The 15709-nt window shown below is 30.6% G+C and overlaps 1 protein-coding gene across 6 annotated transcripts in view; it reads right to left on the reverse strand.

Moving 5' to 3' along the window:
- LOC142319713 (aspartate--tRNA ligase, mitochondrial-like) overlaps positions 1–15709 on the reverse strand; it is an 80087-nt gene that overhangs the window by 47179 nt on the left and 17199 nt on the right. For all 6 annotated transcript variants that reach the window (XR_012755260.1, XR_012755259.1, XM_075357292.1 and 3 more), the window contains exons 5-6: positions 9883–9943; positions 1761–1924 (exon numbers count right to left, since the gene is read on the reverse strand). Coding sequence is in view for 4 of the 6 variants with exons in the window: in XM_075357292.1 (XP_075213407.1) it covers positions 1761–1924; positions 9883–9943 (225 nt within the window). In the remaining 2 variants the exon portion in view is untranslated. The remainder of the gene's footprint in view (positions 1–1760; positions 1925–9882; positions 9944–15709) is intronic.

Below are 15709 nucleotides of genomic sequence, written 5' to 3' on the forward strand. Positions count from 1 at the left end.
CTTTTTTTTATGGAAACAATGAACTACATTTAGTATTTAGGGGAATCAGTCATTTACATGCTGGTTATGAGCAATTTTAGATCAAGTGGATATAAATCATGTATTACTTTAAAAAGATACAAGAACAGTTATCAATAAGTTCCATTGTATACTAAATATAATTTTTTAACTAAACTTTAAACATACATTAGTACACTCATAACATGAAATTTTATACTAACACTTTTAATATTTTATAATCTTATATATATATAAATAAATATATATATATATATATATATATATATAAATGAATGTTTGTTTGTTGGTTGTCTGTCTCATGTTTTCCTATACTATTCATCCAATTGCGATGAAACGTTGTTGGTTGTGCGCATGCCCACGAAGGTTTCTGAATCAGTTTGTACCTGCTAGATGGCGCTGAGGTTTGAGATATTTGGGAAAATTGTATTTATTGTCTGATTTGGCTCATATTCAGAATATATAATAGTTACATGAAAAGAAATATTTTTTGCAAAAAATGGACCCGCTTGGTGGCACTGGGGTCAAGATATTTAAAAAAAATTGTATTTATGGTCTGATTGGTCTCATATTCAGAATATGTGTTACTTACACAGAAAGAAATACATCTGCAAAAAATAGACCTGCTAGATGGCACTGGGGTTGAGATATTTGGAAAAATGCATTTATAGTTCAATTTGGCTCATACTCAGAATATATTTTAGTTACATGAAAAAAAATATTTTTGCAAAAAAGGGAAATAGGGAGAAAGGAAAGAAAGGAAAAAGGGAAACAGGGAAAAATGAAAAAAGGGAGAGGTTAAATTTTGTGAAGTTCTGTAATGTTCGGTTTTTAAATGTTTTATCAAACTTTCATTTATGTTCATTTAATCTATAAATATATATATTCAAATCTAGCTTTGGCAAAGCATTGCGGGGTCAGCTAGTTTATAATAAAATTATGAATTTATACAATTTAATTAATCCATTAAAATTAATTAGAATCATTTTTAATTATCCAAATAGCTGCTCATCTATTATAAAAAACAAATTCAATCCCTCATGATTGCTAGAAACAACGTCAAATTGCCACAATTCACGTAGACGAGTTAAAACAGTAATTTCATTAATAGTGCAGTAAAATGAAATAAAACCTTATAAAATACCTTGCTAATATATTGTGAAATAAAACCTTAATATATTATTTTACAATAACAATGTTAAAGATTAAAGAATTAATCATTTAATATAAAATTAATCATTCCAAACTTTGTATTTTGAAATTATTAGCATCATAATGATGGGGTCATCATTGACACTTTTTTATGACAATGAATAGAAGTTATTGACAAAATACTTTTATTTGATAACAAAAAAGGATGATTATGAATTAATTTTATTGACAAACACTTTTATCTGGTAAAAGAGTTCAAAGTAAAATTAACAAAAGGTTTATAATAAAGTTTGTATATTCACTACCACATCAGAAAAACAGGGTGCAGTGACCTACAGGTTTCAACTAAATTAAGTTGCAGCAAACATCCTAGAAGCAACTGAATTATCATATAACAGGTTCATTCACATTTATAGACAAAAAAAATCTGAACACTAATAGTACCTTAGCACTTAGACACAGTTTAACTCTTTTCTACAAAATTCAGTGATAATTCTTTTAATTGGAAAAAATAATATCTTTAACACTTGAATTACTTAATTTAGTATAACGGATGAATGGCAAAATAGTACCAGATAATTTTTCCTTACATGATCAGGAATAATAAGCTGAGTTGTACCGTAACTATCACGGATTGTAGCAAATTTATTCATTCTTTGAAACTGTAACCAACCACAAAGCCTGACATGTTTTCCAACATCTGAGCCTCGTAATTCACCACATGTATGAGTGCGTATGCAACATTTATTAACACCTGCAAACAGAGAATATAAAAAGCAATGCATAGGCAAATATTGTAAAGACAGAGGTACGCCACTTGTGAAAGTGGCGTACCAACAAGAAACTTGAGGCCTTCTACACAAACAGAAAAATCTGATCAGTATACTAGAACACATTCACGTACACATACACATGCATGACACACACACACAAGTGAATTTTGCAACTCTCTGTTGCACCGCCTTACCCCTTAATAAGTTTTTTTTTTTATTTTGAAGAGGCTTTTCCTTTATTCTGTCAATGAATAACATAATAACTGTATTAAAGATGTTTCTCAGAAGATCAGTAAAACTATCAATTTTTACTACTGAATTAAAACTAAAAAATACATAAATTACTAGATGCTTAGCATTAGTATATGGTGTTATTGAGTATCTTATAAAAATATTCAACAATGGCCTTTTCAATATTCTACAACATTAGGTCTTTTAGATCTTTTAAGTAGACGCAGTCAGTGTTTAAGATCATCTCAGAGTAATAGTACGGAAAAGTAGGATAATCAAAGGAAAGTTGAATATATTTTCAAAGATTTTCCAATAAATAAGGTGAAATGAAGAAATTAAAGAAACTGAACTGTCAATCTAACCAACATTGCAATGTCAAAATAGAAATCTTGTAGGATCTTAACACTACACTAATTACAAAATCATTTTCTTGTACATAGTACCATAATTTTGATTAATAATGGAATTGAAAAGCACTAGTACGTAAAAGAATTCTGATTAAAATTACTGGTAATCTTGGCTTTCTACTAAAGAAAAATAGTGAATATTGCTCTACAGCCAAATAACAACAGACAACACTGCATTCCACACTTATGCAAAGCAACTGTACTCATTATTAACACATAAAAGATGTTCCTCTCATTTTAATGGAAATGCTTCTTTTCTTCACTGCCCTTTTTCTGCCCCATTATTCTAAACTTATGCACAAAATCTAAGAGTGTAATTTACAAGATTGTTTCCTTGAAAAAATTCTCCAATCATACAGAGAGCTCAAGTACCTTCTTTTTAAAATGGTGGTCATACTGAAACCAACAATCAGAAAAATTTAGAAATAATTAAATTTAAAAAAAACTCTCTTAAATATAAATGATAAAAATTTTTTTTAAATTTATTAACAATCTTTTGGAAAATTTAAACTACACTATAAGGAAACAGATAAGAAATACGATACTTTTTACGCATATTTACTACAATTTTTAAAGATCTTCAAATTAACAGTCTAAATGTAAAAAAATTATGGTTTGTAAAATTAAAGTTTTTCCATCAAGATATCTTTTAAGATAATGTGCTTTTTCTTTCATGATTACACTTTTTTAACTATACACAAAAAGAGTAAAGAAAATGTATATACAAAATAATTCTATATAGAAACAAAAAAAAATCAAAGTTTAATAAAAAAATTTATTTTTAATGAATTTTAGAATTTCAAATAAATTGTCAAATCTATTACTTTATATATAATGGAGATCCAGCTGTATTTCACTGCAATGTTCGTAATAAAGGTCAGAAAGTAGCTAACCATGTGCTTATTTACTCAAATTTATGATTGTGTAAAGGTGAACCACTCCGTTGTAAACATGTTTTCTCTCCTTTGTGCAGCAGAAAAATTTACACACATAATAACAACAATAATTTCACATTTGATGAAAATCAACACAACCAAATCAACTTTCTCAGTCACCCATTGCCACCAACCTTTTAGTAATTGTACAAAGGGCTACAGATTGAAAAACTACAAGGGTAAGTCAATTATTATCCGCAATGTAGTTATAAATTTTATTGCAATACAAATAGGAAACTTACATGTACATCATTTTTCAACACAGTCCCCTTGCATTTCAACGCACTTGGTCCATCGTTGTACAAGCTTCCTGATGCCCTCATAAAAGAAGGTTTTCAGTTGAGCTGCGAGCCAGGGATACACTGCTTCTTTCACTGTTTCGTCCAAGGTAAATCAACGTTGGAGGTTAATGCCTCTTTGAGTGGACCAAACAAATAGTAGTCAGAAGTGGCAAGATCAGGACTATATGGAGGATTAGCCAGTACTTCAAAGTTGACTTTCTGGAGCGTTTCAGCAGTGTGAGAAGCAGTATGTGGACAGGCATTGCCATGCAACAACACAACACCTTTCGACAGCAGTCCTTGGCGTTTGCTTAGAATTGCAGGCTTTAGCCTAGCAGTAAGCATCTCACTGTAACACGCACTGTTTATTGTCGTGCCCCTTTCCTCATAATGTTCCAGTACTGGACCTTGTGAGTCCCAAAAAAACTGTAAGCATCAGTTTTCCTGCAGATGGTTGGGTCTTGAACTTTTTTTTACAGGGAAAATTTGGATGTTTCCATTCCATACTCTGCCTTTTACTCTCGGGCTCGTAATGATGGATCCATGTTTCGTCACCAGTGATGATTCTATCTAAGAAGATGTCCCATTCGTTACCATAGCGATCCAAATGTTTTTGGCAGATGTCCAAGCGCGTTTGTTTATGCGACTGTGTGAGTTGTTTTGGGACCCATCCTGCACAGACTTTATGAAACCCAAGTCTGTTGTAGATGATTTCGTAAGCAGAACCGTGACTAATTTGCAGACGATGTGCTACTTCATCAATAGTTACTCTTCTGTCTTAAGAAAACCTTGTCACGTACACGCTCAATGTTTTCCTCATTTGTGGCTGTAAACGGTCGTCAGGCTCCTTCGTTGTGCGTAACACTTGTGCGACCATTTTTGAATTTTTCAATCCATTCATAGACAATCTGTTGCAGCAACACACTGTTCCCGTACTGTACCGAAAGTCTTCGATGAATTTCGGCCCCTGATACACCTTCCGACCTCAAAAACAGATCACTGAATGTTGCTCTTATTTGGTGCAAACAGAAAACAGAGTAGCCATGGTTAACGGCAGTTAGCAATAATGGAACTAACCTAGCAGCATCAAACCTGAACAGTCAACAATAATTAAACCACGCATGTGTCATCTACGCAACACAACAGTACTACCAACATAAACAAAAATATAACTACATTGCAGATAATAATTGACTTACTTTCATATGACTTAATATTTACTACTTTATTTATTACAACGGTTTAACCCTCTCTTTAAGTAATTAAACTGTTAGACTTTCAACCCCACTAAAATTAGACAATGCATCCATCAACTCTTAACAACAAAAGGGAAATAATTAACATTTGTCATCATATTTTATATACAAGACAGTACCAAACGAATATGTACATAAATACACAAAGCATTACTATTTGGAGTTAAAAATTTCCAGATATATTGTGATGTTATCCAAGGTAAGATGCAAACATATCTGGTTTTACCAATACCGTGGAAAAGAATCAGTCTTTCTTTTTTTTAACATACCAATGATACAGAATGATTTGAGTCTTTTGGTGCAGATTAATGCATTTTTTGAAGAGGCCAAAGAAAATGATTAGTTATAACATGATAATCACAACAGCAACTCAGCAATGTAACAATTTGCATTAGTCTCTAAGGGATAAGATACTTACATATGAATTGTTTTTTTCATTTTTATAGATAATAATACACTACCTTATGTATTCATGGTATATAAATAATTAACAACTTGCTGAAAATGCATTTTCATCAAATAGCAAACCAGAATCACTTTTTGAAATTTTCTACAATATTTAAAAAACCATTAATAACTATTTATTTTTTTTATTTTCTCAATTTTAAAAAAAAATCCTTTTAATTCTGTTTGGCATAGTCATATTTCAGTTAATTTCTCCTGCATCCTTATGTAGTGAAATTAATGAGCAGATACTTACCCTACACTATTGATAACAGAAAAATAAAATGCTTACTGGTGAGACTTCAGAATAAAATTGCTTTTCAGTTTTTTTTTTCACATTTTTTTATTCAAATTAAATTAGAAGTCAACATGCAGCTTAACCTACTTTTACACTCAGCAGAATAAATAAAACCTGAGGTCTAAAGAATACATTTAAAAAATTGTCTGTTGTTTGAAATGGATTTTTCCCCAATTATTTTACTTACTGGCATTGTTAAAACAAAAGATTCCCTAATGGGAACATGCATTTCAAGATTCACCTGAAGCACTAGTTACACAAACCTTCACAAAAAAAATTATTTTATCACATTGCCAACCTGTTTTTTTTTTGCTAAAACTATCAACAAATAAAATTTTATGCCTATTCTTTTACTTCAAGTAACAGATTGACATAACAAGATCAGTGTAAAAAATTAAACACTAACTATTTAAGGCTGTAGAATTAGAGTTCTACTAGATTATGGCACAAACAAAATCGGTGTTGACAGAAAAAACTATTTTAACAAGCCCTCCTTTAAATAAAAAAAACAATAAAATGTTGTTAGTTTTAAATTAATTTTTAATTTTAATTTGATTTAATTTTACATTTAATTTTTAATTAATTTTTTTACATTTAATTTTAAACAATTTGTATAATTAATTAATAGTTTGTATTTTTGACTGTACTATTTTTTTTTTTTTTTTTATAATTAGCATGCACATAAATCTTGTTTTCAAGACATGTATATTCGATGGCTACAATGGGTGATAAACAAAAGCTTGCTGTCAACTCAACAAAACTAGAAAATTTAGAGAAGCTGGATATAGAATTAACTATGAAGCAACTTTCTATGGAATATAATGTTGGAGATAATACTGTACATGATATTCATAAAAATAAGGAGAAACTGAATATTGTTTTTAACAGGTTTAAATTCTTCCAGTGAAATGAAGCAACGCAAACCATGAAAAAGTCCTTTTATGAAACGCTTGATAATGCCATGGTAGAGTAGGTCATGCAGCAACAAGCTTAGAGTAACCCGTATCTGGGCCTATCTGCGTAATTCAGATTAAATCTTTTTTTTAATAAACTTGGTTAGAAGGAAATTCTGAAGCATCTTTTGGGTGGTTAATTAGGTTTAAGCACTGCCACAGCATCCGTAAAATCGCCATCAAAGGGAAAAATTAAACAATAATGAAGAATCAGCCAGTAAATTTATAAAAGATTTCAATGAATTTATTGCAAAAGAAAATTAATGTAACGATCAGATTAATGCAAATGAGAATGGGTTTAATTGGAAGTGGTTGCCTACATGAACATTCGATTTTAAAAGAGAACAACAAGCACCATGTCATGAAGCAAACAAAGTGATTAACTAACATGTGCTGTTTGAACACTTCTGGTAAACATAAAATGAAATTAGGATTAATGGTAAGGCCAAGAAATGTGATCATTCAAAGGTACCGAAGTTAAAACTTTACTAATGCATTAATACACTCACCAATCTCAATCAATATTACAGATTTTATTTTCTTCAAAAACTAATTCAAGAGGGAACTGATTTCAAATCATTTTGTAAAGAATTTACAATCTTTGATGCTATTTACACAATCTCAGAAGCATCAAAAAAGATTAAATGTACTGATCTTGCAAGATCGCGGAAAGAAAATATTATAGAAACCAATGTAGGAGGAGCATACATCAGCAGAAATTTCTCCAACCGAGCTTACTACAACCGTACACGAAAATATTGACGAAAGTAATGTAACTGAATGGTTGAATGTGATATAAATGATCTTGGATTTGAGGCAATAACAGATGAAGAGATGGTTAATAAAATCATAGGGGTGGGGCCAGAAAATGACAACAGCAAAAATAGTAGTAGTGATGAAGTTGAAACTATAGAACAAAAGGCTGTGCACAAAACAGCACTCCAATATGCAGAAGGTCTCCAGCAAACTATAAACTTCAATTAAAAGAAAGTGTTTCATTCACTAAAACAATCATGTCTTATTTAAAAAAAAAAAATATCAAAAGAGTAAAATACACAATTTATTAATTTTTATTTTTTTAATGTCTATCTATTTCTTTCACACACATTACTGCAGTCTATTTAAATAAGTGTTTGTTAATGTATTATGTAGAACGACGTACTAAGGTATGTACGCTCTATTTATGTACAGTATTAGTAATAGTGAAAATTTGTTATATGTTAATATGTATTTTGAATAAACTTCTGGATCTTACTTTTGCCAGTACGTAATAGTGTAGTTTAATATATTGTATTCTCTTTTATTATTTACTATCTTAAGTTAATATAATAGTGCATGTAACTGCACTACAGTAGAGACTATTAGGTCATTTTAACTCATATTACTTTATTAAATATTATTTTTGGATCAACCGCAACTCTGCTATGATTTTGGATTATTCGCAATCCTCTCCCTGGTTATCATGAATAATCAGGAATTGGCTGTAATATCATTCATCTACGACAATCATTCACATGCAGTACAACATATGAGTGCACATAGTTCTCAACAAAACATAACTGTCCTCTGACAAATTCCTCCTATTAATGTTCAAAGATGTTTTCAGTTTTATTTATTTGGACATGTGGTTAAGGGTTGCATGTATACGAAAATTTGTTTCCGTAGTGAAGGAGGTCATCACACCAAGGATTGCAAAGTTAACAACGGGGAATCTCCTTGTTGCGTTAACTGAGTTCGGGTGGTAAAGCCCAATAATCACGACTGTAAGTGCAAGGACTGTCCCGCATATAAGAGTGTGCAGGATTTATTAATCAGTCATATTGATTTCTAGTGACAGACAGTCCCGTGGGCTAGAATGTGGAGCTTCTTTGATATATTTTTGTTTTAATATTTGATGATAGTGTTGGGTTTTTTTATTGTTTGTTTATTGCTTATATACTTTTGTTTTTGCTTTGGTCCTATTTAACTTCCATCATGTTTGTTCTCTATAGTGTTTGTGTTGTTATCTTTCTTATTTTGTTCTTGTTTTCTTTAGTGATAGTGTTTTTGTTTTGTGCTATATGTTTCGAGTTTATTGTTCATTGGTTGGTTATTTATTGTTTATATGTTTCTATTTCAGTCTTATTTGGTTTGGTTTGTTTCCCATCGGCTTCTTTATAGTGTTTGCGTTATTGTTTTTATGTTTGGTTTAGTTCAGTTTAGTGTTTCTAGTTTTTGTTATTTTAGGTTAGGTGTTCTTTTTAAAGTTTTTGTTAGTCTTGTGTTGTTCTTTGGTTTTGTGTTATTTTTGTTATAGTTATGGGGTTTGTGTTATTTTAGTTTCTGGGTTGTTTATGTATTTTTTGGTTTTGTATTCCTTGTATTGTTTTTGTTTTTGTTTCATAGTTGATGGTGTTATGTTTATTATTAGCTGTTTGGTTTAGCTTGGATTAGTGTTTTTAATTTCTGATACTCTAATGTTTTGTGTTTTGATGTTAAAGTTCCAGAGTTGGTGTATGCATGTCAGACTCACTCTCCCTTCGAGTAGGATCGAAGATTAGTTGTCTCATTTGAGACTTTAAGTATGTGTTATACGTCCACTTTAGGAGTTGAATACCAATGGGAATGTCATTTGTGGCATTCACATCAGTGACATCTTGATCGAGGCCAAGCTGAAAGATGTTTTGAGGCTTATTGAAAATGACCAGTAAAGCTCGTAAGGACTAGGTATAGAAGGGGTGGTGTGACACTCGGACCCATCATAGGTGTCTTCCCTATGGGGTCAAGATAACAATCCCCTCCAGTATCCCCAGTACATGCATTACATTTGGTCTCCTAAACTTTTCATTGATCCTAAACATATACATGAAGAAGAGATAAAAAACCACAGGAGTCCAGAACAAACTAATCAAAAGAGGCTTCCAGAATACATTCAAAAAATGAAAAACACTGCTGCAAATGTATTAGTAGCGAAAGGTTTGACATGTCAGTAAAATAAACTTTAGATAATCTTTTTTTCTTTTTTTGTACAATACTGACAACTTCTGAGTAGTGCCAATAAAAGCTAGCTACTATACTATCTATAAATAATAATTACTGCTAATGCTGTATTAAAAGCTATTACTAATATATTAAAAAAAAGAAAAAATAAATACCTGCAACTTTGAAGTCTTTTGTTAAATTTGTTAACAATTCACTGGAAATCTGAGCATCAATCTAAAATAAAAAAATGAAAGAAAATTTAAAGAGACAGAATTCTGATAGTAACTTTCAACTAGATTGAAAATAAAATGTGAAACCAGGTGTCATAAAATTATACAGGAGTATATGTTTATCACAATAAAGTAATTTAATTTTTTTTTTTTCCATGTGAGTAATAAAATTTATTTTAAACTAAATCTTTTGACATTTAAACTATAAATTTGATTTACAAAATATATACCAAACGTGAGTAAGTAATTAAAACTAAAATTTCTGTAGATGGCACCCTAGCTTACTAATATGTAGCATAAAAAAATGTCTGGAAGACAGAAACTGCATACCCTATAACTTCATGGTTTCATTATATCCGGAATACTCAGGAAGCAACAACCTTGCTTTCCTGAGTAAGTTCCATCAGTGGAACTTAAAATGTCTAAGTTCTAATGTCATGTAGGTACAACCAATACGTAACTAAAAAGCTTTATTCCACTTGAAAATCCTACACCAAGTGGAATATGTTGAAAACAAGTGCCTGGTGCTTTAAAACTGGGTTTTCTCAGCTAAGCTATGGTAAACCCAATCCCAGATGGATTCTTCTACCCCTGAGATGGAAACAATGTTAACAGTTTTACAATAAAAAAATAATCACTGTTCAGCAAAAATCAGAGGAAGCCAACGTTCACCCACTATAAATCTAGAGCAAAGAAAAAACAAAATTATATCAGTAACCATCTTCAAATTGAATCAATAGAAAATATAAACTACAGATTTTGGTTTTGGCTTTTCTTTTTTTTTAGATTATCCCTTAATAAGAAATAGAATTATATTTTTTTAAACTATGGGAATCACAGACCAAAAAAAATTTAGAAATTTTTTTGCCACTCTAACAATCATTCCTAAATTAAACTAAATAATACCCACTACAGAGTTAGAAAATAATGGCCCTATCCATTTCCCAGTCTGAGTTTTTAACTGATTTCAGCACACAAATTACCTAAGTCTATGTAAATATGTATACATATAACGTCTCTGAACCTCTCTACAACCTACATCATGGACTGATTTTAACACAAATAGTAAAAGCATGATAAAGCATAGAAAAATAAAGTATATTCCATTATTTTAAGTTTTTGACAATTATCAACATAAAATAAAATACGTGGACAGATTTACCACCAACCAATACATCAATAACTTAACTACTCTACCAGTTTGATCAATTTTTATTGTCTAAAAAATTAACAAAATGTAACTGAAATATTTTCAGCCACATATTTTTTGGTATTAAAAAGAATTAAAGTATTAAAAAGAATATATATATATATATATATATATATATATATATATATATATATATATATATAATGAAATTCTGAATAAATTTGTTCCTAAGCATAACAGAAAACTACAAGAAATACACTTAATACTAATACACTAACATATAATACAATTAGGTTTTCTGGTTCATATTTTTAAATAAGAGGTTTGATAAAAAAATATGCAGAATTTTAGTTTTTCTCAAAAAATCTTAATTTATTCATCAATACTGATTTTGTCACCTTCAAAGTACTCTCGTTTGTGCTTTTTATAATCTTTAAAGCATCTCTTGAATGCAATTTTCGGTACAGTGTTTAGCTCCTTCAGCGATTCTGTCTTTATTTCTTCAATGTCAGCAAAACATTGTCCTTTAATGGTTCTTTCAGTTTGGGGAATAGGAAAAAGTCACAGGGAGCCATATCCAACAAATACAAAGGCTGAGGCATCAATAACAGTGTTGTTTTTGGTAAAAAATTCACAAACAAGCAGTGGAGTGTGAGCAGGTGTATTATTGTGGTGTAATTGCCATGAATTGTTTCATCACACAAATCCAAGAGTTTTCTTTGGATTGCTTCACGTAAACAGCGTAGAACTTCCAGGTAGTCCTCCTTATTGACCATACGAACTGGTAGCAAGAATTCATGATACACTAAGCTATTGAAATCAAAGACACACAGTGATCAGAACCTTCACGTTTGATCGAACTTGATGATTATTTTTCTTCAATCTTATCTCTTCAGGAAGCTTTGTTTTAATTTACCAGGCTATACAGCCTGGAAAATTAAAAAATTAGATGAATTTTTTTATTAAACCTCATCGTATATAAAATTATTTCTACCTCTATAATTTTCAACCATTCAGTAGAAATATTAAAGGTCTATCCAACTAACTGCAATAATTACAACATAGTAGCATCATTGTTGGGTAAGGTTAACTAAGAAAAAACACAGCTCGTATTTGCCAAAAGAAATTGGACTTTAATTGAGAAAGAAAACAACTTAACTTAAAAACTAGAAAGAAATTATGAAAATAACATAATTTAATGATACATAAGAATATCAAATGAAATCAGCATAGCAATAATATTAAATGAAAAAATACATGAATATACACTTTTAAATACACATTTTTAACAAAGCCTGCAAAAGAGAACATGAAACACCTTAATTTTAATTATAAATTTAGAAAAACATAACATCAATAAACATAGTATGTCTGAAAAACTATTGCCTTGCTGACAAATGCAGTAATATTGAAAATTAGGAATGAACAAATGTCATGAACTTAGAAAAATAAATTACAGTAAATCTTAATTGGCACTGGCCTTTCCTGATTTATGACCAAACTTAGCATTAAATAATATAAAACTGTAATTCTAGTTTAACGTAGAAAAAGGCCACAATAATATTATGGTACAAAAGGAGTTAATTACAATGTTCCAATTGAAATTAATAAACATATAAATAGAGTTCCTTTGCTAGTAAGCTTTCTTGAAAAATGTAAATTACAAAGTCCTAAAACATAATTGCACATCAGGAACAAATTGTTTTGGGTTAATTTTAGAGCAGGATTATGAACACAGTTCATGAATAGAAATAGATTAATCTCGGCGAATAACAAGATACAAGATTAAATTAATAAAGCACGTGAAATAGGTTGCAGCTGAACAAAGACTCAACCTTATGTAAGTAACCTGTCGTGACTGTACTTAAGTGAAATTGAAACTTGAAAGGCATAGGTATGATGAACTGAATGTTCCACAAACTTTTACTGATAAAATAACTGTTTAAATGTAATAAATAATGAAAATTAAACTTGCCTGTAGCACACAAATATCAGTAAACGATGAACTAATGAATGAAGGTGAATGGATACATACAGTAATTCCTGGGCGTAGTCCGCAGTGGTGAATCAGGAATACAGGGGGTGAGACGTGGTGTAGCATTAGACTAATACGTAGTAGATATGTAGCAATGAGGTTGGAGATTCTGGATCGAGTAAAATGTAATCTGCGATTCGAGAAGATTCGACGGCGATAGAAATGGCAGTTTGTAGTAATTGAAGCATTTTCAGGAGAAACGTAATATAGTGAATTTGAAGAACAACTTAACGAAGAAACGAGGCTGGACGAACATAGAAAACTGTGAAATCACGAAAAACTGACGAGTAGAATTTTCAACACAGGAATACCGCAACAGGCATGCGAGTATGGAGGTGATGAAGAGATTAGCACAAATCTTGAGAGCGAAAACGTAAAAAGGTGCCTTTACATTGCGAAAGTCTGTTCAACTCTGCCAAAAAGATGTCATGAACGATAGGAGGGGGGAAACCTCAGCTAGGCAGTGAACAGGAGAGAGTGTGTGTTGGCAACAAGAGTAGTGTCTTAGTGTTAGTATAAGAACGATTAGAGAGAACGTGTTGGAATTCGAGACCGAAGACATAACAAAAATAATTCTGAATACGCAAGTTGAAGAAATGACATCAGAGCCGACAAAGAGAAATAGACTTCTAGGAACTATGACAGTATTGAAATTGGGTGAGAATAAAAAAACACTAAGCCTAGTATATACATTAAGATTAAACAGCAATGAAATAATGCGTGATAGAAATGAGCTAACACCATAATCTTGAATTCATTGGAATAAAACGACTTTACGCTAAACGGCGTAAGCAATCATTGTACTAGCATAACTACAATAATAAGATCTTTATGCAATATAATTAATAACAGACATAAAAAAATGTATATGTCAAACAGATTTATACTCAAATGTTTTTAATATATTCTCTAAACTATTACGAATATATTAAAAAAAGAAAAAGAAACAAATACCAATTAGAACAAATACAAATCATTAAATAAAAATTTAATCCAAAAAAATTCTTCTAAAACTCAAAAATAAAACCATGAATAAGTTTGAATAAAACAAATATGCTTAGAATAACAAAGACAAAAATATGATGAAAAAATACAGAATTATAATGAAATGCTATAGTTTAAGAACTAATCTGAGCCAAATTAGATTTTACTGTTCACTAAAATAGTTTAAAGACAAATATAATGTGATATGGAAGGCATTCAAGAAGAACAGTTTAGGTTTCAAGAGCATGAAGACAACTAACAGCAAAAAAAAAAATTAATAATAAAGTAGAATGGAATAAGAGGTTTAGAATTCTAGGAAAATAATTGGCAATACAGAAAAAGTTGTTGTTGTAATATGTATAAAAGTCAAGCAATTATTGATAATATAAGAAAGCAACAGGTGACACAAAAATAATCATGACAAGGTTTTAGTCATTATAGTTGCTTTCTAAATCATACACAGCAACAACAATGAAAGTAAGAGAAATATTACAGGGCAGAATAACATAATCCAGAAGGCAAAATTAAACATGTTGTGATTCACTGGTAATATTATTCTTTTGGCTAATTACAGGGACAGTTCAGAAAGTAACCTCTGTCTGGCGATAAATAAAAAACCTGTATAGATAAAAATATTTTATTATATACAATTTAAAACTACAGCTTTTAAGTATTTTTCAACACAGTCACCATTTAAATTCAAGCATTTGTCATAGCGTTTCACTAATTTACAAATACCTTCTTCATAAATTCAGCCCCCCCTGGGTACCTAGCCAACCTTCACGGCATTTTGAAGTTCGTCGTCATCAATGAAGTACTGCAACGCAAGCCATTCCTTCATGTGAGTGAAAAGATAAAAATCACTCGACACCAAGTCCAGGCTGTAAGCAAGATAATCAAAAATGACCCTTTGGAATTGATTCAGAAGTTCTTGAATTCTTCAGGCACTGTGAGGATGAGCACTGTCTTGAAAAAAAAAACAACACCAGATAATAGTATACAGCGATGTTTGTTTTGAATGGCTCGCCTAAGTTTTTTAAGTTTCACAGTAGAAACTTGTTTGTCACAACACTTCAATTACGACCAAGAAATTCAAAATGCCGTGAAAAGTTTGGCTGGGTACCCAGGCAGCTGAATTTTATAAAGAAGGTATCTGTAAATTAGAAACGCTATGACAAATGTTTGAATTTAAATGGCCTGCATTGAAAAATAGTTAAAAGTTGTAGTTTGATGTATTTAATAAAATGTTTCTATCTAGAGCCAAAAATGTTTTTTATTATAGCCAAATGGAGGTTACTTTCCAAACCACCCTCGTATATATGCTAAAAGGATAATACAATAAAGAAAATGATTGAGAACTTGCACCATATAAAATTCATGAAATTTTATTATTGTGGGATTCAATATCTGATACGATTAGCTTGTTTAGGATCTGCTACACGATAGTAATATTTCATTTTACAACTTGTCATAAAACAAGCCAAATTTTTAACACAATGTGACATAACAAAAAATTAATAAATAATTCAGAGACAGAGATAACTCTGTTATTTTAATCAATAAAATGCTTCACTTTGACTTCGTGATGGCAAATTCTCTAA

The sequence above is a fragment of the Lycorma delicatula genome, chromosome 2 (assembly GCF_047948215.1).
Source record: "Lycorma delicatula isolate Av1 chromosome 2, ASM4794821v1, whole genome shotgun sequence".
Lineage (NCBI taxonomy): Eukaryota > Metazoa > Arthropoda > Insecta > Hemiptera > Fulgoridae > Lycorma > Lycorma delicatula.